Genomic DNA, 21,219 nt, shown 5'->3' on the forward strand with positions numbered 1-21,219 from the left:
GAGCTGTCCTGGTGATCAGGCAGCAGAGAAATGGAGATGGGAGACAAAATAAGCTTCTTTCTCCTGGCCTTGGGTCTTCTCTTAGGGACTTCCCTACTCCCCCCCACCCCCCCGCCAATAACTGGCTGGACCAATCCACTGGGGCAGCACAGCTCTAAGTGGCAGTGCTATGCCCACTTGTTACTTACAATACTACTATCAGTTCACACCAGACCCCATTCCATCACCTGTCACTAAGAGGCTCTCACCATTACATATTGAAAGAGACAGCATGGGAGTCTGTTTATTATTTAAATGTATATGGACCCCAATGGCTATTTTAGTGACCCTAGTCCCCCCCAAGGCCAAATTCAGATGACGTACCCTCTGCTGTTCCAGACTTGGAGGAAAGTTCTCGCAGTTTATTAATTGTAAGCAGTCGAATCTCTCTCATAGTCATGACAATATCATAGTCCCTCTCCAGGGTCTGACGCACTTCCACTCCCATCAGGGAGTCCAAGCCTAGATCTGCCAGAGAGCTCTCAGCATTCAGACTGCTCACGTCACGGACACCTGATGAAAAGAACCAGATGGTTGAAAAACAGACTGATGTCCTTCTACTTTTTGGACTGTTCCTGCAATTATTATTTAACATGGGTATTACGGTAGTGCCTAAAGGCCAAGCAAGAGTAGGATCCCACTGTGCTAGGCACCATACAAAAAGAGAGCAGCAGATGATCCCTTCTTCGAAGAACTCAAACTAAATAGACAAGATAGACAAATACCCCATCCCCTATCCTAACACACCAGCAGAATTAATAATGTCATGGCAGCAAATGACATGTTGGTGCCACGATTTTTAATTATTATTAATTTGTAGTTTTACTTACGAGAGAGATCAGCTACATGGGAAGAAAAGGGAGAGGAAGAATGGGTGAGAAGCAGGTGTGGCATGAAGCTGAGGTGAAGAAATAGTGAGGGGGGGAAGGATGGAGCAAACAGCCAATCAGCACAGGGCAGAAAGAGTCCAGTCAAAATTGTAGAAAGTTCTATGAACATCCAAAGGACCCAAGGACCCTGCTCCTTCTGCCCCTTCAACATCTTGCAGCAATTTCTCTTCTCCTTCTCCTCTTTCCCCCGTTTAGCATCTTCCAGGGCTCCATCCTCTGTACCATGACCTTCTCTCTCAAGCTTCACTTCTTGGGCAGCCCCATCCACTTCCTTCGGTTCACCCATCATTACCTCTGGGCAAACTTTTCGCAAAATTCACACTTTTGTCCAAGTTCTTATATCTTCCTGGATAGTTCACAAAAATATTGAGCAGAGGGTGGTAGTATTTGTTTATGGCAGCACCCATGATGTGCTAGGTGCCAAAAGAGGTACCTCAGTTAAAACAAGTTAATTAAAATTAATTTAATAATAGAAAACAGAGCAAAGCTAAACAGATTTTATGCTAATTTTACAGACCACTAGAGAAACTAAAGTATTTATTAGAGGAACTTATACCTTACCAGCATGTTGGTAAAATATCCTAGTCATTGCAGATGCAACACTCCTGTTCCCCCAAATCATCTCCTCACTGGCTCCCTAGAACTTTCACAAGTCACCTCCAGTCCATCCCCCATAGCTGGGTCACACCCTGGACCTGGTGTTTGGATTAGTTGTCAATTTACATAACAGTGCAAGCCACCATAGATCTATCAGTTCTAGCCAATAGCATCCAGTATCAAACACTGCGTTCCTGGGCAAGCTCACAGAAACAATAGCCAAAGGCCAACTTCAAGATCATCTAATTGACGCTAATATCCTAGACCCAGCATAATCTGGATTCAGGCTAAGACATGGGACTGAAACCACTTTAGTGGCACGGATGAACATCATTCCACTGTCAATGGCCAGAGGGCAGACACCCATTCTCATCCTCCTGAACCTTTTTTACAACATTCAACACTGCTGAGCATTCACAGATTCCAAGACCAGGAGGGACCATTGGATCATATAGTCTGACCTTCTTAAAACAGGCCAGAGGACTTTCCCAAAATCATGATGGAGAATCTACCACAAACCTTGGTAAATTCTAATGGTTAATTACTCTCACCATTGAAAATGTACACCTTATTTCTAGTCTGAAAATATCTAGCTTTAACTTCCAGACAGTGGATTGTGTTATAGTTTTCTCTGCTAGATTGAATAGCCCATTATTAAATATTTGTTCCCCATGTAGATACTTACTGACCACTCAAGTCACCCCTTAACCTTCTCTTTGTTAAGCTAAATACATTGAGCTCTTTTAGTTGATCACTATAAGGCATGTTTTCTAATCCTTTAATTATGCTTATGGCTCTTCTCTGAACCCTCTCCAATTTACCAACATTCTTCTTGAATTGTGGGCACCAGAACTGGACACCATATTCCACCAGTGCCAAATAAAGAGATAAAATAACCGTGCTACTCCTACTGGAAATCCCCATTTATGCATCCCAGGGTCACATTAGCTCTTTCATCCACAGCATGACACTGGCAGCTCACATTCAGCTGACTACCCACTATGACTCCCACATCTTTTTCAGAGTAACAGCTTCCCAGGATAAAGTCCCCCATCCTGTAAGTATGGTCTACACTTTTTGTTCCTAGACGTATATATACACATTTACATTTAGGCACATTAACACACGTTTGTTTGCACACAGTGGGTCTCCACAAGTATCAATTCTCTTTCCAGTTCTATTCAATATATACATGCAGCCACTAAGTAAACTGGTCAGTCAACATGGACTCATGCCAGCAACGTGCAAATGGATACGTATCTTTTCTTATCCTTCACCACATATGACAATACCTTATCACCTAGATGACCCAGTGCTTGGATGAAATCAGCTCATAGATAAAAACAGCAGTTTGAAGGTGAATCCAAGCAAGCCAGAGGAAAAACTTTGAAGCGTTCACAACCACCATGCAGTTTCTTTTGGTTAAAGGCACACCCACAATTGGTCACTTCAGTCCGTAGATTAGGAGTGCTCCTGGAATCCTAACAGATGCTACAGTCTTGCACAGCAGCATCTGCAAATAATGGTTTCTACCACCTCCATTTGGATAGAGGACTCCATCCCATCCTGGTGGATGATGACTTGCCTCTTATCTACACACCTTTGTCAGCTGTCTGGACTACAGCAATGCAGTAACTGGGTATGAAGCAGTCAGCCCTTAGGAAGCTCCAGCTAATAAAGAACACTAGCATGTCTCCTCAGAAACATGGGTTACCATGAGCCCATCAGATCTTATCCTCCACTCTCTACACTGACTTCCCATAGAATAAGTTTAAGGTCTCAGTGCTTATCTTCAAGGTGCTCAATAGCCTGGACCCAGCATACCTAAAAGATTGCCTAAAGCTCCATGAAGGTGGTTGTGGTGACAATTCTACTCCTCAGGCACAGTGGAACTTTTGACTATAAGAATAAAGCTCACCTGTGCAGGAGACAGAGCTTTTTCAGGGACCAGTCAGACTTGGGGAACAAACTCCTATAAGAGCTAAGGACAATCACAAACCTCACTCCCTTCCACTCCATGTGCAAGGCACACTTCTTTGGTTTGCCTTCTGTAATACAAACAGAGCAGCATGGACATTTAAAAAAATATCCTACCAAAATACTACAGAGCACACAAAATTCTCCCCCTGGAGAGAGGATAAGAGGAATCGAACTGCTCAACAGAAGTTAGTCATATCACAATGCACTACTGGAAGGTGCTCAGATACACCAATGAGGGCACCATAAGAACCTAAATAGAACAGCATGGAATAGAGGTTTTCCAAACAGATGTTCAAGGAGGGAGAGTTCCTGTCCTGAGGAGCTTGCAGTCCAAGAATGGACAGAAAGACAGGTAATCAGAGGTCAAGGAAAGGAGAACAGAAAGATTTTAGATTTAGTTATAGACAATGCAGAAGAAATTACAAGTTAAACAGACTGGGAGGGGAAGGAGGAAGAGGAGTCCAACATCCCTTTCATAGTCCTTTATGGATGATGCTGGATGTAGCATATGCAAGAGAATTAGGAGTTTGGCATACAAAAGTGGAGTGGTAGAAGTACCATGTCAGATGGTGAGATCCAGGTTCCTTTGAGAGCCAGGCGGTAGAGGGAAGAGGAAAAAGGTGGAGGAGATGGTTAAGACTGCTGGTGTACTGAGACCAATGCCTATCATGCTGACCAATACTATCTTATTAATTCCTTATACCTTGTGTTAGTCTATCTGCATTCATTTTTAGTCTCTTGCCTTATACTTGGATTGTAAATTCTCAGGGGCAGGGACTGTTTTTATTCTGTGTTTGTTCAGCACTTAGAACAATGGGGTCCTGGTCCATGACAAGGGCTCCTCAGTGCTACTACAATAATAAAAAGATAGAAAGATAGGTCAGAAGAGGATGGAACAAGGCAGCACAGTGTGAATGTGATTGGCATCCTAACAAGATGATAAAGCAAAATAAATAGTGAATCAATTAGTTATGCAGATCATTAAAGATCAGTTAGTGAAAAATCAGGATACAGAGAAACAAGGCATCAGAGAGTTAAAATGAAATGCTGAAATCTAAATTTTTTCCCCCACTGCCAATATCACCACCTCTTCTTCCAAATCCTGCATAATATAATATATGGAGATATACCTATCTCATAGAACTGGAAGGGACCCTGAAAGGTCATCAAGTCCAGCCCCCAGCCTTCACTAGCAGGACCAAGTACTGATTTTGCCCCAGATCTCTAGGTGGCCCCCTCAAGGATTGAACTCACAACCATGGGTTTAGGAGGCCACTGCTCAAACCACTGAGCTATCCCTCCCCCATTATAATCTTGGTGTCATCTTCCTCTTGTGCATCTGGACTCTTGCTAATTCCTCCTATCACCCTAAATACTCTAATGTAAAACCTCTCCCCATGGCTCAAACTGGTCTGATCTTCCTTCTCTCTGGCCTCCCCTGACTCAACTCCATTGTTCTCCCTTTCGGTCTGTCACAGATCTTCCTCTCCAACCATGTTCCCTCTCCCTTGAATTTTTGCATTGACGACTACTCTTCTGCATTCAGTTCAAGCCTCTCACCCCCTCACCCTTAAGGCTTTTCATAAACACTCCTGCCTATATCTCTGACCTCATTTCCTCCTACACCAAATCCTGCTCCCTGTGTTACTCCTGAGGGAATTTTGCACAACAAATAAAATATTCTGCACACAATATTTTAAAATTCTGCAAATTTTATTTGTCAAAACATCACAATATAATCACACAATTTTCAATTATTTGCTGACAAGTATTTTGAAATAAATTACCAAAATAATTGAAAATGCTGTGATAATATTATTATGTTTGTGTTATTTTGACAATTAAAATATGCAGAACTTTGCAGAATTTTAATTTTTTTAATGTTTCAATGCAGAATTCCCTCAAGAGTACCAGGATTCTGCGTGGCACAATCTGTGTATGGGCAGCTCGGTGGAGGGTCCAGGTGCAGGGGGGAATCTGGATGCACAGAGGCTCAGTGCAGGGTTCTGGGTGCAGGGGGAATGGGACTCTGCAGTGGGGGGGGGGGTGAGGTGAAGGTGGTTAGGGCTCAGTTGGGGGAGGAAGTGGGGCTTGGTGGAGGGTCAGGGTACAGCTGGTTTGGACTCAGTAGGGTGGGGGGTCCAGGTATCGGGGGCTTCTGAAGCAGGGGATGAGGCTCAGCAGGGTGGGGATTTGGGGGACTTGGTGGGGGGTTCTAGGTGTGGTGGGCTTCTGATACAGAAGGGGCTCAGGGGAGAGTGTGTGTGTTCCAGGTGCTCTGTGGGGGTGTGTGTCACTGTACAGGGAGCTGCTCCCCCTGTCCACCCAACCCCCATGCATCCGGACCCTCCCCCCCCCACCAATCTGCCATCCCCCATCTCCCCGCTGGAACCATCCCACCGAGTCCCTTCGCCCCCAGGTTCCTGCAGCCAGGGGAAGTTTCTGGGGCTTGATCGGACCCAGCCCTGGCTGCTCTGTGCAGGGAAGGGGGAGGGGGAACTCAGTCTCCGTTGTCATCTCCTCCCCACCCCCAGCTGGGACTAATGTTCCTGGGTGGCCAGGGCATCCTCAGACCCCCCCCAAATTATTTACCTCTAACCCTCCCCTCCCCCCCCGGGAAAAAAACCCCAACACCTGTTCCGTGAGGTCAGCTCTGACCACTGCCTGTGCTGCTACTGTATCTGTATGCATCTCGATATTGTGAAGTCTTGGGATCTAAGGTCTAACCTTCAATTTGTGCATTTTTTCCTACTATGAAGTTCTGTGCACATGCATGGTGCTATAAAAATAGTGATACAAGCAGCACTCCCACAGCTGTATAAGAAAGAGATACTTCTAGAGAGTGAATAGACGCTTTTGGACCAGAGCAGGCTGCACACCTGCACGCAATTCCCTTCAGACAGTGGCTGGCACCAATACTTCCTATAGCAGATTCTAGAGTAAGTTGTGGCTTCTAGAATTCTGATCACAGAATGTTTGTAATTATTAATGATCTAATTTACCCAGGATGTGGGCAACAGCCTCCACAAGGTCCCGCTGGCTGCTTCCTTCACTCTTCACTGAGACCTTCTCTGCCAGAACAAAACTAGACATGACAGGATGAGGCTGATTCAGGAAGCGGTCCAGAACTTCCAGGCATGAGCTGAGTCGCTGGGGAAGAGTTCCACCAACCACAGTGTCGTTACTGCCCATTGTCTCCAAGACAACACCCACATCACCAATGGCGCCCCACTGCACGGCCAGGCCTGCGAAAGAAGGCAGAAGAGAGAACACATTAAATGACTAACTGGAGCACATGGCAGCAGGGAGAGGAGAAAGCTAAAGAAAAACAGAGCAGGTGTCTTCATTCACTTGAAAATCTGGGTGAAGGGTCAGAATCTGGGAGGAATGTGGGCAAACGTAGCAGGGACAAGCAGGAATATAGAGGGGAAAGTCTAATGAACATCACAGAAGTATGGGGAATAAAACAGGAAGAACTAGAAATTCCAGTGAACAACCACAGTTATGACATAATTGGCATTGCAGAGACTTGGTGGGATAATTCATGACTGGAATATTGGTACAGAAGTGTACAGTTTGTCCAGGAAGGACAGGCAGGGGGGAAAAAAGGAGAAGTTGTTGCCTTGTATATCAAAGATAGATACACTTGCACAGAGGTTGAAATAGAAGTGGGAGGTAGACCTGTTGAAAGCCTCTGGGTAAGGATAAAAAAGCAAGGATGATGTCATGATAGGGATCTATTATAGAATGTCTAACCAGGAAGAAGAGGTGGATGAGGCTTTTTTTTTTTTTTTTTTTTTTTTTTTTTAAAAACCAACTAAGAAATCATCCAAAGCACAGGACTTGGTGGTGGTGGGGACTTCAACTACCCAGATATCTGCGGGGAAAATAATACAGAAAGGCACATATTGTCCAACAAGCTATTGGAATTCATTGGAGACAACTTTTTTATTGCAGAGGGTGGAGAAAGCAATTGGGGGAAAGGCTGTTCTAGATTTGATTCTGACCAATAGGAAGGAACTGATTTAGAATTTGAAGGTGGAAGGCAGCTTGGGTGAAAGTGATCATGAAATAAGGAATGGTAGGAGTGGGGAAAAAAGCAAAAGAAAGACAATGGACTTCAAGAAGGCAGACTTTAGCAAACTCAGAGAATTAGTAGGTAAGATCCCATTGGAAGCAAGTCTAAGGGGGGTAGGGGAAAGAGTTCAGGAGAGTTGGCAGTTTTCAAAGAGACATTACTGAGGGCACAAGTGCAAACTATTCCAATGCGTAGGAAAGAGGAAGTATGGCAAGAGACAACCCTGGCTTAAACTGGAGATCTTCCACATCCTAAAACTCATAAGAGTCATACAAGAAGTGGAAGCTAAGTCAAATTACAAAGGATGATTAAAAAAAAAAAAAAAAAAAAAAAAAAAAACACACCAACAAACAACAAAACACACACCACACAACCATGAAAAGAGAATTAGAAAGGCCAGGTCACAAAACGAGACTAAACTAGCTAGGGTCATAAAGCGTAACAAAGAAATATTTTACAAATACATTAGAAGCAAGAGGGAGATGAGGACAAGGTAGGTCCATTCCTCAATGAGGAAGGAAAAACAATGACAGAAAATGTAGCAGTGTCTGAAATATTAAATGTCTTTGTTTCAGTTTTCATCAAAAAAGGTTAGCAGTGATCGGACGACTAACATAGTGAACATCAGGGTAAATGGGGTAGGATCTGAGACTAAAAGAGGGAAAGAAGAAGTTAAAAATTACTTAGACAAGTTAGACATCAAGTCAGCAGGGCCAGATGCGATCCTTAAGTATTCTAGGATGTAACTGTCTGAAGAGAACTCTGAGCCATTAGCGATTATCTTTTGGAACTCATGGAGGATAGGAGAGATCCCAGAGGGCTAGAAAATGGCAAATATAGCGCCGACCTATAAAGGGGGAATATGGACAACCCAGGGAATTATAGACCAATCAGCTTAACTTGGGAACCAGGAAAGATAATGGAGCAAAAACAAAACAAAAAAATCAATTTGTAAGTACCTAGAAGATAAGGTGAAAAGTCACAGTCAACATGGATTTGTCATCAAAAACAAATCATGTCAAACCAACCTAATATCCTTCTTTGACAACCCTTGTGCATAAGAGGACATCAGTAGATGTGGTATATCTCTACTATAGTAAGGTTTTTGATATGATCTTACATGATCTTCTCAAACAAACTTGGGAAAGATAGCCTAGATCAGTGGTCTCCAAACTTTTTTGATCGCGCACCCCTATCAGTAAAAATTTTTTGAGCATGCACCCCCCGCCATGCCGGCTCTATCATTTTTGCCGAAGGAAAAAAAAAAAAAAAAAAAAAAAAAGCCGCTTGGACTCCCGCCCGAACTGCCGAAGCACCCCACTTTGGAGACCACTGGCCTAGATGAACCTGCTTTAAGGTCCAGCATAGTTATAAATGGTTCACAGTCAAGCTGTGGGCATATGGAGAGTGTCCCAAAAGTATCTGTCCTGCATCTGGTTCTATTCAATATCTTCATCAATGATTTAGATAATGGCATAGAGAGTATGCTTATAAACGCTGTGGATGATACCAAGCTGGGAGTAGTTGCAAGCACTTTGGAGGTCCGGATTAAAATTCAAAATGATCTTGACAAACTGGGGAAATGGCCTGAAAGAAATAGGATGAAATTCAATATAGGCAATGTACTACACTTAGGAAGGAATAATCAATTGCACAGAACACAAATGGAAAATGACTGACTAAGAAACAGTACTGTTAAAAGAGATTGGGGAGTTATTGTGGATAAACTAAATATGAGTCAACAATGTAATACTGTAGGAAAAAAAGCAAACATCATTCTGGGATGTATTAACAGGAATGTTGTAAGCCAGACACAAGAAGTAATTCTTCCACTCTACTCCGCACTCATTAGGCCTCAGTTGGAGTACTGTGTCCAGTTCTGGGTACCAGACTTTGGGAAATATGTGGACAAAGGAGAAAGTCCAGAGGAGAGTAACAAAACTGATTAAAGGTCTAGAAAACATGATCTACGAGAAAAAAAGATTCAAAAATTTGGTTTAGTCTGGAGAAGAAAAGACTGAAGAGGGACATGATAACAGTCTTCAAGTACTGGGCTTCAATTGCAGCAAGGGAGATTTAACTGTAACAAGCAACAGAGAGTTTAAGACTAACATGTATTGGAGCATAAGCTTTCGTGGGTGAATGCCCACTTCGTCGGATGCATTCACCCACGAAAGCTTATGCTCCAATACATCTGTTAGTCTTAAAGGTGCCACAGGACCCTCTGTAGCTTTTTACAGATCCAGACTAACACGGCTACCCCTCTGATACTTAACTGTAACAGTAGTTAAGCACTGGAATAAATTACGTAGCGAGGTTATGGAATCCCCATCATTGGAGGTTAAGAACAGGTTAGACAAACACCTGTCAGGAATGGTCCAGATAATATTTAATCCTGTCTCAGTGCAGGGGATAGGTCTAGATGACCCATCAAGGACCCTTCCAGTCCTACGTTTCTATGATTCTATGCTGATTGACAATCCACAGAGAACAAAGGGAGTGTGTGCGCATGTGCATGAGCCAGAGAACGAGGGGGGAGGAGGAGGGAGCTCTGAGCATTCATGCTTGCTCCAGAGAAGTGCATGAGCTATCTTGGTATTCATTTTCTTCTGGTTGTTGATGGAGTGGGCATTATCTGTAGAAGAGGCCCTGCATTGTTACCTGGGAGCCCATCATGCCGTCGCTGCTCACAGATGCGCTCCATGGTAGAGTTGGCAAAACCATAGTTACTCTGCCCAACATTTCCTCTTCCACAGCTTATAGAGGAGAAAGCAACAAAATAATCCAGGTCTGGACACTTTTCACGACTCACCCTAGGAATAGAATAGAAGAAAATGATACTAATTAACAACTTGTTTTAAAAGGATCATTCCCCTCTCTTGTTACAATAACAAGTTGAGACCCTTCTGAATGTTATTGGCCTCCAGCCCCATTTAAACACCCCACATTTATCCCTCCTATGACACCTACCAGTCTAGATGAAGGGTGCCTGCATACTTGGGTTTGCTGACATCATGGAAGAATTCTGGAGACTGATTCTCTAGCATAGCATCTTTAAGGACCTGCAGGAGATAGAAGAAGCAACGTCAACATCTCTCCAGTCTCTGCTCAGGGGGAGTCTAACCATGCTGCAATTTCAACCTCAAAAATATGCACAAACAGATTCTCCATTAAGTTCTGGAACAAGAGACCCAGCTAAGAGCTCCCAGAAACATGTGTTCTGAATGTTGCTCTGAACAGAAGAGGGCCTCATCCTCCCTGATTGAACTAACCTCATTATCTCTAGACTGATTCTTGCCTGCCTATTTATACCTGCCTCTGGAAATTTCTATTACATGCGTCTGACAAAGTGGGTATTCACCCACGAAAGCTTATGCTCCAATACATTTGTTAGTCTATACGGTGCCACAGACTCTTTGCTGCTTTTTACAGATCCAGACTAACACGACTACCCCTCTGATGCTCTATACAGAGATGCTGGAGAGGCACAGAAAGGGAACACCACGTACGTTTTTACACGTTTAAGCTGAAATATTACTAAGAACAATAGAATCTCTTAGCTGAAGACGGTAAGGCCCTACCAGCCTCAACAAGAAGTCTTCATGTTCTCCTGGTCTCTCCAGGACGCCTACTGCGATGGTCTTCCTTAACTAGAAAGTGCAGGATAGGCCTTTTTTGGGCCCCAAGGGTCACTAGGAGCTGAACATACTGTCTCTGTAGTGCTACTAGCCTGGGAAACAAGAGACCAGACTGAGGAAGTGAAAGGACAACAACTTCATGTTACCAAGCCTATCCAGGCCAACTGCACTTTGAAAGACAAAAAGGTTGCCTGAGCTGTCCCCCTGGTGACTTGGCCCCATATGATCAATGCAGAAGGCACTTTTGCAGCTGCTCTGTCCTTTGAGTCCCAAGCATTTTTGTCACTCACCATCGCCAAGTTGAAGATGCCTCCAACTGGTCCAAGCTGTGAAGCTTCTTCTATCAAGTGCTGTGTTCCTTCTAAAGTCCCAACATCACTGGTGGACACCAGGACCTGGACTCCCATCTCCTTCCACTCTCTGACTCGTTTAGCTTGGTAACCTGCAAAAAGAGAGAGTCTAGTTTGAGATTCATTATTCCAGACACTATGCCCTGGTGAAGCTCCGCTTCCTGCACGTCTCAGTTATGTACTCAGTTCATACTTACCCTAAGACAAACAGCAGCATTTAAACTAAAGCATTAGAACTGCAACTTGTGGTTGCAGACTGATTCAGTGTTCACTAATGGTTAGACAGACGACAGATTCAGAGTTCTTTTCCCCAACTGCCATCAGTTCACAGTGTGACCCAAGACATGTAACTTGGTGCTCCTGTATCCCTATCTTTAAGATGAAGACAATACTCCCTCTTTTAAATGCGGAGCATGTTGGATGGAGATGGTATTTAAAATGCGGAAGGCTTTTCTTGTGGTATAGTGTAGCCATAGCTCACAGGAAATAAGGTCCCTGAAAAGGAATCTAGCAACTTTCATTGTGGCCTTTGCATGAAAGCTCTTCCATGTTTCAGGTCTGGACTCACTGGTAACAGTGTGTGCTCTTTCTCTGGGCAAGGCTGTAGATTTGACTTTATATAGAGCCAAAAACATGCCTGGTGCTTTGCAGACATAAGATGATATGGTCCCATAAAGGCGAGGCTTTGCAAACGAGAGAATGAAGGCCAGGGGTAACAGGTCAGGAAGAGAGTTCTACTGGATAGGGAGAGGGAGCCATATGAAAGATGACATGGAGAGGACAGTGAGAGAAGGAAATGAAGGAGGAGTTGTGAACAAAGGATGAGAAGAGAGGTGTGACGAAGTGGGACTGTTCTTAATGTTTCCTCTGAATACTGTGTGGGTGCCTCAGTTTCCCCTATGCATCTCTTAAGTCTCTAGGTGGTGGGATAAAGGCCAGTGTGCATAAATCACTGACACTCTATCTCCTAGCAACAAATGGACAGGGCCCTTCTCCCCTGCAAGGAAATAGCTAAAGGTGAACAAAGACATCAGGTGACCTCCTGGCCCAGGAACAAGACAAAGCCCAGAGAAGGAGGGGCTGGAGGGGGTTTTCAGTTTGGAGCTAGCTGGGGACTAGGAGTGAGGGCAGATGGGGGTGTCTAGCTCACTGCCCCCCAGGATGGACCCAGCTGAGGGATTCGGTTTGCTGTACCTACAAGCTCTGTTTTAGACCGTGTTCCTGTCATCTAATAAACCTCTGTTTTACTGGCTGGCTAAGAGTCACGTCTGACTGCAAAGTGGGGGTGCATACAGGACCTCTGGCTTCCCCAGGACCCCGCCTGGGCGGACTCGCTGTGGGAAGTGCACGGAGGGGCATATGCTGAATGCTCCAAGATCAGACCCAGGAGGTGAAGACGTGTGAGCTTCTTGCCCTGAAGACGGTCTGCTCCGAGGGAGAGGAGGCTCCCCAAAGTCCTGACTGGCTTTGCGGGGAGCAGTTCCAGAGCATCGCCTGGGGACTCCATGACAAGAGGTAGGCAGGAACAAAGTTATATACGATTGAAAGCGGGGACAAAGTTTGCTGCAGCAGTGAAGGGATTTGAAGAGGGGATAGACATGATCAGATCAGCAGGCAGGGTGGATTATTTTCATAGTAGCACTTTGGACAGATCAGGAAAAGGAAGGCAAGAGTGAAGGAGGTGGAAGAAAGAAAAAGGGTGCAGTAATTAAGGTGAGAGATGAAAAGTTGGACAAGATTTAAGGCAGTGGGATAGAAAGGAATGGATAGATTTTGGAATGCAGAAGTTGGCAGGAGTTAGCGACATCAAAGTTGGAGGACTGAGGTGGGGAGTCAAATGCCACCAAGCTTTGCATGCCTGCAGAACATGCATGATAGTGGATTTGCCAATGGAAATAGAAAAAGTAGTAGTTTTTCTCATGTTGAGCCTGAGATGGTGTCAGGACAGAGGAACACAGGTCAAAGACAATTGTGGATGAGGCAGTGAGGCAGATCTGAGTCATTTAATTATTGGGTAATGTCACACAGGGATATGAGCTAGAGGGGAAAAAAAGACCAATGACAGCTCTCCGGGGAGGGGACAAGACAAAGAGCTTGAGGGTCACTATCCCTGAATAATGGTTGGAGAGGGAAGATGCAGAGTCTTTGAAACTAAGAGGATGAGAATCTCTAGGAGGAGGACAGGGAGACTTTGTAAAAGAAGGAGTCATTGGGGACTTGAGTAAGGACCGTTTCAGTAGAGTGGAAAGGTAGAAGCCAGATTGTACAGGGCACCCTTTTTAAGTAGATCAGAAGCAGGCTTCCTACTAAACAACCAGTGGGCCACAGGACAATCGAGATGTTAAAGGAGCACTCTAGGACGATAAGGCCACTGCGGAGAAGCTAAATGAATTCTTTGCATCGGTCTTCATAGCTGAGGATGTGAGGGAGATTCCAAAACCTGAGCCATTCTTTTTAGGTGACAAATCTGAGAAACTGTCCAAGATTGAGGTGTCATTAGAGGAGGTTTTAGAACAAATTGATAAACTAAACAGTAATAAGTCACCAGGACCAGATGGTATTCATCCAAGAGTTCTGAAGGAACTCAAATGTGAAATTGCCGAACTACTAACTGTAGTCTGTAACCTATCATTTAAATCAGCTTCTGTTCCAAATGACTGGAGGCTAGCTAATGTGACGCCATTTTTTAAAAAGGGCTCCAGTGGTGATCTTGGCAACTACAGGCCAGTAAGCGTGACTTCAGTACCAGACAAACTGGTTGAAACTATAGTCCAGAACAAAATTGTCAGACACATAGATGAAAATAATTTGTTGGGGAAGAGTCAACATGGTTTTTGTAAAGAGAAATCATGCCTCACCAATCTGCTAGAATTCTTTGAGGGGGTCAACAAGCACGTGGACAAGGGTGATCCAGTGAATATAGTGTACTTAGATTTTCAGAAAGCCTTTGACAAGGTTCCTCACCAAAGGCTCTTAAGCAAAGTAAGCTGTCATGGGATAAGAGGGAAGATCCTCTCATGGATTGGTAACTGGTTAAAATACAGGAAACAAAGGGTAGGAATAAATGGTCAGTTTTCAGAATGGAGAGAGGTAAATAGTGGTGTCCCCCAGGGGTCTGTACTGGGACCAGTCCTATTCATCATATTCATAAATGATCTGGAAAAGGGGGTAAACAGTGAGGTGGCAAAATTTGCAGATGATACAAAATTACTGAAGATAGTTACGTCCCAGGCAGACTGCAAAGAACTACAAAAGGATCTCTCAAAACTGGATGACTGGGCAACAAATGGCAGATGAAATTCAATGTTGATAAATGCAAAGTAATGCACATTGGAAAAGATAATCCCAACTATACATATAAAACGATGGGGTCTAAATTAGCTGTTACCACTCAAGAAAGATCTTGGCGTCATTGTGGATAGTTCTCTGAACACAAAACTCAATGAGCAGTGGCAGTCAAAAAGCGAACAGAATGTTGAGAATCATTAAGAAAGGGACAGATAATAAGACGGAAAATATCATATTGCCTCTATATAAATCCATGGTATGCCCACATCTTGAATACTGCATGCAGATGTGATCGCCCCATCTCAAAAAAGATATACTGGAATTGGAAAAGATTCAGAAAAAGGCAACAAAAATTATTAGGGGTATGGAACAGCTTCCGTATGAGAAGAGATTAATAAGACTGGGACTTTTCAGCTTGGAAAAGAGACGAATAATGGGGGATATGATTGAGGTCTATAAAATCATGACTGGCGTGGAGAAAATAAATAAGAAAATGTTATTTACTCCTTCTCATAACACAAGAACTAGGGGGTCACCAAATGAAATTAATAGGCAGCAGGTTTAAAAACAAACAAAATGAAGCATTTCTTCACACAATGCAGAGTCGACCTGTGGAACTCTTTGCCAGAGGATATTGTGAAGACCAAGACTATAAAAGGGTTCAAAAAAGAACTAGATAAATTCAATAGCTATTAGGCAGGATGAGCAGGGATGGTGGTCCTAGCCTCTGTTTGCCAGAAGTTGGGAATGGGCGACAGGGAATGGATCATTGGTAATGGATGATTACCTACCTGTTCATTCCCTCTGGGGCACCTGGCATTGGCCACTGTTGGAAGACAGGATACTGGGCTAGATGGACTTTTGGTCTGACCCAGTATGTCTGTTTTTATGTAATATGTGAGAGGATAAGAAAGGCAGCATAGGCAGCAAAAGGAGAAAATCCACTGAAGAAATTCAAAGGCAAAGGAAAGGCGAGAGATGATGTAGTAGATGGAAAAGGAGGTTGGGTCAAGAGATTTCTCTTGGAATACTGGAGACTATAGCACGTTTAAAGGGAGAGGGAAAGGAACCAGATGGGACAGCGTGGTGTTCCAGGAAACTGGATGATCAGAGGGACATGGGAACTGAGCTCTACGTTGCCTCAATTTTCATTTGCAGACTACAATCTGAAACATCAACCACGGGCACAATCATGAGACCACAACTCCTGGTCTCCATTCTCCCCACCCCTTATTTTAAATTATCCACTTACCAGATCGTATGCCAGAACGAGAGGTCAGTACAAGCTTCTGAGCGCCTCTCTCAACCAGCCACTGAGCCAATTCCAGCCCAAAGCCGCCTAGGCCGCCTGTGATGATGTAGGACTTTGTAGGTGGGCAGGAAGTTCGTGAGATGGCAGAGAGTCTGACAGCCTCAGTCTCCCTCACAGGAAATTCCTTCTCTTCCTCATGGACCTTCCAACAGTCAGACAACAACAATTAAGTAAGAGAGGAAATATGTCATAGCTCTTTGGATCCAGAACCAAGGGCTCTAGAGTATTAGATGTGTCAACTGGCTGAGTTGGCAATATTGTGAGCGATGGGGTTAATTCCCCTCACTAAATGGACAGATCCCTTCTTTCTCTCCTTCCCAGCTATGCTGCTCTAGTTGGGGAATTTCAACCTCACTACACATGACCCGTTTTTTTGTATGCAGTTCATACACACAGGATTCCTGGGTCAGGATGACAGATGTAGAGAAGCCAAGGCCTACAGGTGTGTCATTACCTTGATCATAACTTTGCCAATGTGTTTTCCTTGTGCCATGAACCTAAAGGCAGCTTCTACCTCCTCTCTGTTGAAGATCGTAGTCCTCAGGGGTTTTACCACACCATCTCTTATACCCATCTTCAGCAGGTCTGACACTTCCTCCCACTCCTGGTTTCCCTCTTCAAATATGGCATCTAGCAGTATTCCATGAAATGCTACATTCTTCAGAAAAAGGGCCATTCCTAGAGGAAGCAACATGGTTAGCACACCATACTGCTTGCAGTTTCTTGTCAAATTAAATTTCTTAGCTTCCAAAACCATTTGTTTATCTCCATGCTAGTCAGTGATATATGAGTATAGGGCATAACAGTCACGAGGCAACAGGGGAAAAGTTAATAAACCAGTTATTTTTCTAAGGGCTTGTCTTCACTACCGGGGTAAGCAGACCTAAGTTATGCCATTCCAGCTACATGAATAGTGTAGCTGGAGTCGACATAGCTTAGGTCGACTTACCCCAATGTCTTCACTGCTCTGCGTTGACGGGAGATGCTCTCCGGTCGAGACTTCTCTTACTCTTCTCGGAGAGGTGGAGTACCAAGGTCGACCAGAGAGCGTTGATTTAAACCCGCTAAACTGACCTTGCTGCATCTTCACTAAACCTGCTAAATCGACCTCGCTGCATCAATTGCAGCAGCGTTGATCTCCCTGTAGTGAAGCCAAGCCCTAAGAGCTAAAATCTACTCAGCTTAATTAACACTACATGAGCAAGGGTGCTCTGCAAAGAAGAGAGACTAGTTCACCAGAAGCTCCACATACAAGTCACTGGCAAGGATATTAGTTACAAGCACTATTTCATCAGGACAAACTATAAATGGCTGATCAGTTATCTTGAGAGTAGAAGCAACTAATGAGAGCTGAATAATAGAATGTACAGAAGTAAAAGCACTATTAATCTTCCTATCCATCTCTACAGTGGATTCTTCCCTGTTGGACACTTTCTAGTTCTTTGTCTTGACAAGTTTTAAAAGACCCAAGCAATGGGGCTGCCACAACTTCCTGTAAGCAACTATTCCACAGCCTAATACAACCCACCACCAGGAAGTTTTTCTGAATAGTTACTCTAGGTTTCCCTTTTCCTAATGGGTATACTCTATGCTATAGTCCTAAGTAATTCCTCTCCATCATCAGTTCTATCCCTGACACACATGGACAGTGTAAATCATTTAACCAAGCTAAACAGATCTTTTTCCTCACGTCAGTTCCTACAGCCCCATGACCACTTCAGTTGCTGTTCTTGGAGATCCAGCCAATTTGGCTTTATCTTTGTAGCAATGAGATGCCCAGAACTGAATGGAATATTCCAGGTGTGATCAACACAACAGCTCCATCACCTCCTTGCTCTGTGATGTCTTTGCTATGCAGCCCAAAATTTCATCATCTTTTTGTTGCCATATCATATTGCTAACCTATGTCAAGTCTCTTTTTGCATTACGGCTTCCCAGGATTTTCCCTCCCACTGGAGTAGCAGCATTTGATTCCCACTCACCCCAGATGTATTAGCTTCATTTTTCCAAGCTGAATCACATTGTTATTTTCTGCCATGTTTCTAATGTCTCTAGGCCCCTTTGCATCATTTCTGTCCTCATTTGTGTTTGCAGCGCCTCCTAATTTAACATCATCAGTAAGTTTCATTAACATGTTACTTACAGTTTATAATGATCTTCAAGATCATTAAGGATGATGTTAAGACTTGACCTAACACATACACACCAACTCTGTCCTAGTTATAAACCTGTTTTTTATTGTTAGTATTGCAGTAATGCCTAGAGGGCCCTGATTGGGGCTTATTGTGGTAGGCCCTGTACAAACATGTGATGAATAGAAAGTCCCTGCCCTAAAGAGCTTACAATCCAAATATAATGATTAGAGGTAAATGGATACAAACATACAGGGGAGCTACACTGTACAGAGATAATTAGGACTGTGTAATAAGCGATGGTCATATCACACGAGTGGCCTAATCACTGTCAAGTGTTTTGTAGGCATTATGGCATAGGTTCGTTTTAAAAAGAGACTTTAAGAAGGATAACTTTGTGGCTTTACACATATTTATGGGGAGCTTCTCCCATGCAAGAATCACAGCACAGGAGTTTGCATGAAGGTACTTGTTGGAAAAAACTGATAAATTATCAGTGATGAATGTATCATTGCAAAGTTAATGGTTTTGCTTGGTACACACACACACACACACACACACACACACACACACACCTTTTAAAGCTCTGACAATGTTCATATTGTGGGATATGGATATAGTCCAGCTAAGAATAGATGTTTCCTGATGCCATATATCTTACCAAGTGGGCTGTTGTTAGACAGATCATATTTGCCTATTTCCAAGAAGCGTCCGTGTCTAGCAAGGCAACGTAGACTGGCCTGGAGCTTTTCTTCTGCCAGGGAGTTTAATACCAGGTTGACCCCTACAAGAAAGCAGTAACAGCATTTAGCACGCTCTTTCCTGGCAGAGAATCGGACACTCTCAGTGACTTTTCCTTATCTATCCAACCAGTTCTAGCCATGATCTTTCTAACTCTGCAACCCTTCTGGCATCCACTATTCCTTGGACTCACCTTTCCCATTGGTGACCCGCAGTACATGTTGCTCAAAGGAGGTATTTCTGGAGCTGGCAAAGCTGTTGGCATCCAGCTGAGGGAATCTTGTTTGGAGATACTCGCGTTTCTCAACAGAACCTGACAACAGAGGAGCATTTTATTTTCCTGAGACACCAGCACTCCTTGGCTCATACATCATACATTCCACTGCCTTCTGCTGAAACCTCTGCTAACAGGACAGGGCTAGGATGCAACTCAGAGGAGCTCTCAGACACCTGTAATAGAGCTCTGGGACTTTACACCTCTGACAAAGGTAGGTTTATAGCTACTGCCTTGTTCCTGTTAGCAAGTTAATGATGGCTTTATTACAGCGAGGGACAAACCAAGTCATACACTTTCTTTGGTCACATTTCAGCGAAGCTACTGTATCTAAAGATTCAGGGCCTTATTTTCTTCTCATACCCTTGTAACTGTGACTTTGTTGGAGTCACTCTCGATTTACACTAGTTAAATGAAGACAGTGATGCTCCATGCAGAGGTAAGGGTGTTTGTGCATGTGTATGCATTTGTCTGTGGCAGGGAGAAAGGGGCAGATTTTGTCATGTGGCCAACAGCTGAATTAGAAACCTGGGGTCAAGATTAATATAAACTGGTAGGAAACTGTGCAGAAGGTGAGTCACAGAAATGGGACTTCATTACTTACCTACAGTAGCAAAGACACGGCAGCCCATGCTCAGCGCAATAGCAATGGCTGCCTGGCCCACACCCCCCGAGCCGGAGTGAATGAGTACACTCTCTCCCTTCTTCATACCACCTCGAACAACCAAAGCATAATAAGCAGTGGCATAGACCACAGGCACTGAGGCTGCCTCCTCCAGAGACCTAAAGAAAGGAAAATAAAGAATTTTCAGTACTGGAAGAAGCAACCCCCTGTATCTGGAATGGAGGGTGGAGACCACACAGACTCTCCAATTTGTACAAAAATGCAGCACTGTGCCTCTTTAATGGGAATACATGCATAGTCTGCACTGACTCCCAGTTAACCTTCACTGCCAACTGAAGGCCCCACTCTTGTTCCTTGAAAAGGTCCTTAGTAGTTTAGGGTCTGACTACATCTCTCTATTCACACCCACTGAAACAGCTAGACTCTTCTGGCACAATGCAGCTAGCAGTGCCCAGGGTGAAGCCATTACAACAAAGACAAAATATTCTTGGTGGAGGGCCTTCAACTGTAAGCCAGTCTACCAGAGCAGGTAAAACTGAGCCCAGCTTACTTAACTGTTTTAAGAGCATACTGCAAGTCTCACCTTTTTGGCAAAAGCTTTCAATAACAGATAGTCAAAACTAAACCTTCCCCCCAGTGTAGATACACCCAAGCTACTGAAGCAGAGAGAGGCAAAGAGCAGAATCTACTATAGATCAATAATGGTGCTTAGCTATCGTAGTGACAGATACCAAGGTACATGACTCCAGTGTCTGTGGGAAAACTGATGTATAGAATGCAAACAGCACAGGCCAGTCAAGGAAGTCGATACAAGACACCCTGTAATCATCCCCAAATGAGACTTCAGTTTCATTCAGGCAACTGCAGGGTATAGCCTTATCAACATGTGGGAAAAACAAAATAAAGAGACCTACCAGTTCTCTGGCACCTCCCACAAAAACCTCTTGTCAGAGTCCACCACTGTAGCCAGCCCTTTTGCTGGGAGCAATCCCATCACCCTTTTTCCAGTGGGGTCCCGTCCTGAGAATTCCATTCCCAGCATGCACTGCTGCAGAGCCCAGTTACCTGAGAAAGGGATAGAATTATTGCAATTAAATTGCTCCTGTAAAATCCTTTGGGTAAAATATTCACCAACAAGGACGATCTCTCTGAAGTTGTGATTGGAGTTCCCCTCATCTTTCTCTCTCCCCAGCTCCAGAGAAAACATTTCCAAATCCTGAAATTAGCTTCCTGCTTGCATAGCTCATTAAGCACAGTGGTTTATTTTCTCTTCCT

General features: G+C 43.9%; 1 protein-coding gene across 1 annotated transcript in view; it reads right to left on the reverse strand.

Moving 5' to 3' along the window:
* Window positions 1-21,219, reverse strand: part of FASN (fatty acid synthase) — a 59,499-nt gene that overhangs the window by 5,093 nt on the left and 33,187 nt on the right. The window contains exons 27-37 of the mRNA XM_065416305.1: window positions 20,859-21,009; window positions 19,924-20,102; window positions 19,239-19,358; window positions 18,966-19,088; window positions 16,627-16,850; window positions 16,113-16,314; window positions 11,513-11,664; window positions 10,555-10,646; window positions 10,246-10,397; window positions 6,509-6,751; window positions 364-552 (exon numbers count right to left, since the gene is read on the reverse strand). Of these exons, the coding sequence (XP_065272377.1) occupies window positions 364-552; window positions 6,509-6,751; window positions 10,246-10,397; window positions 10,555-10,646; window positions 11,513-11,664; window positions 16,113-16,314; window positions 16,627-16,850; window positions 18,966-19,088; window positions 19,239-19,358; window positions 19,924-20,102; window positions 20,859-21,009 (1,827 nt within the window). The remainder of the gene's footprint in view (window positions 1-363; window positions 553-6,508; window positions 6,752-10,245; window positions 10,398-10,554; window positions 10,647-11,512; window positions 11,665-16,112; window positions 16,315-16,626; window positions 16,851-18,965; window positions 19,089-19,238; window positions 19,359-19,923; window positions 20,103-20,858; window positions 21,010-21,219) is intronic.

Source organism: Emys orbicularis, chromosome 13 (assembly GCF_028017835.1).
Source record: "Emys orbicularis isolate rEmyOrb1 chromosome 13, rEmyOrb1.hap1, whole genome shotgun sequence".
Lineage (NCBI taxonomy): Eukaryota > Metazoa > Chordata > Testudines > Emydidae > Emys > Emys orbicularis.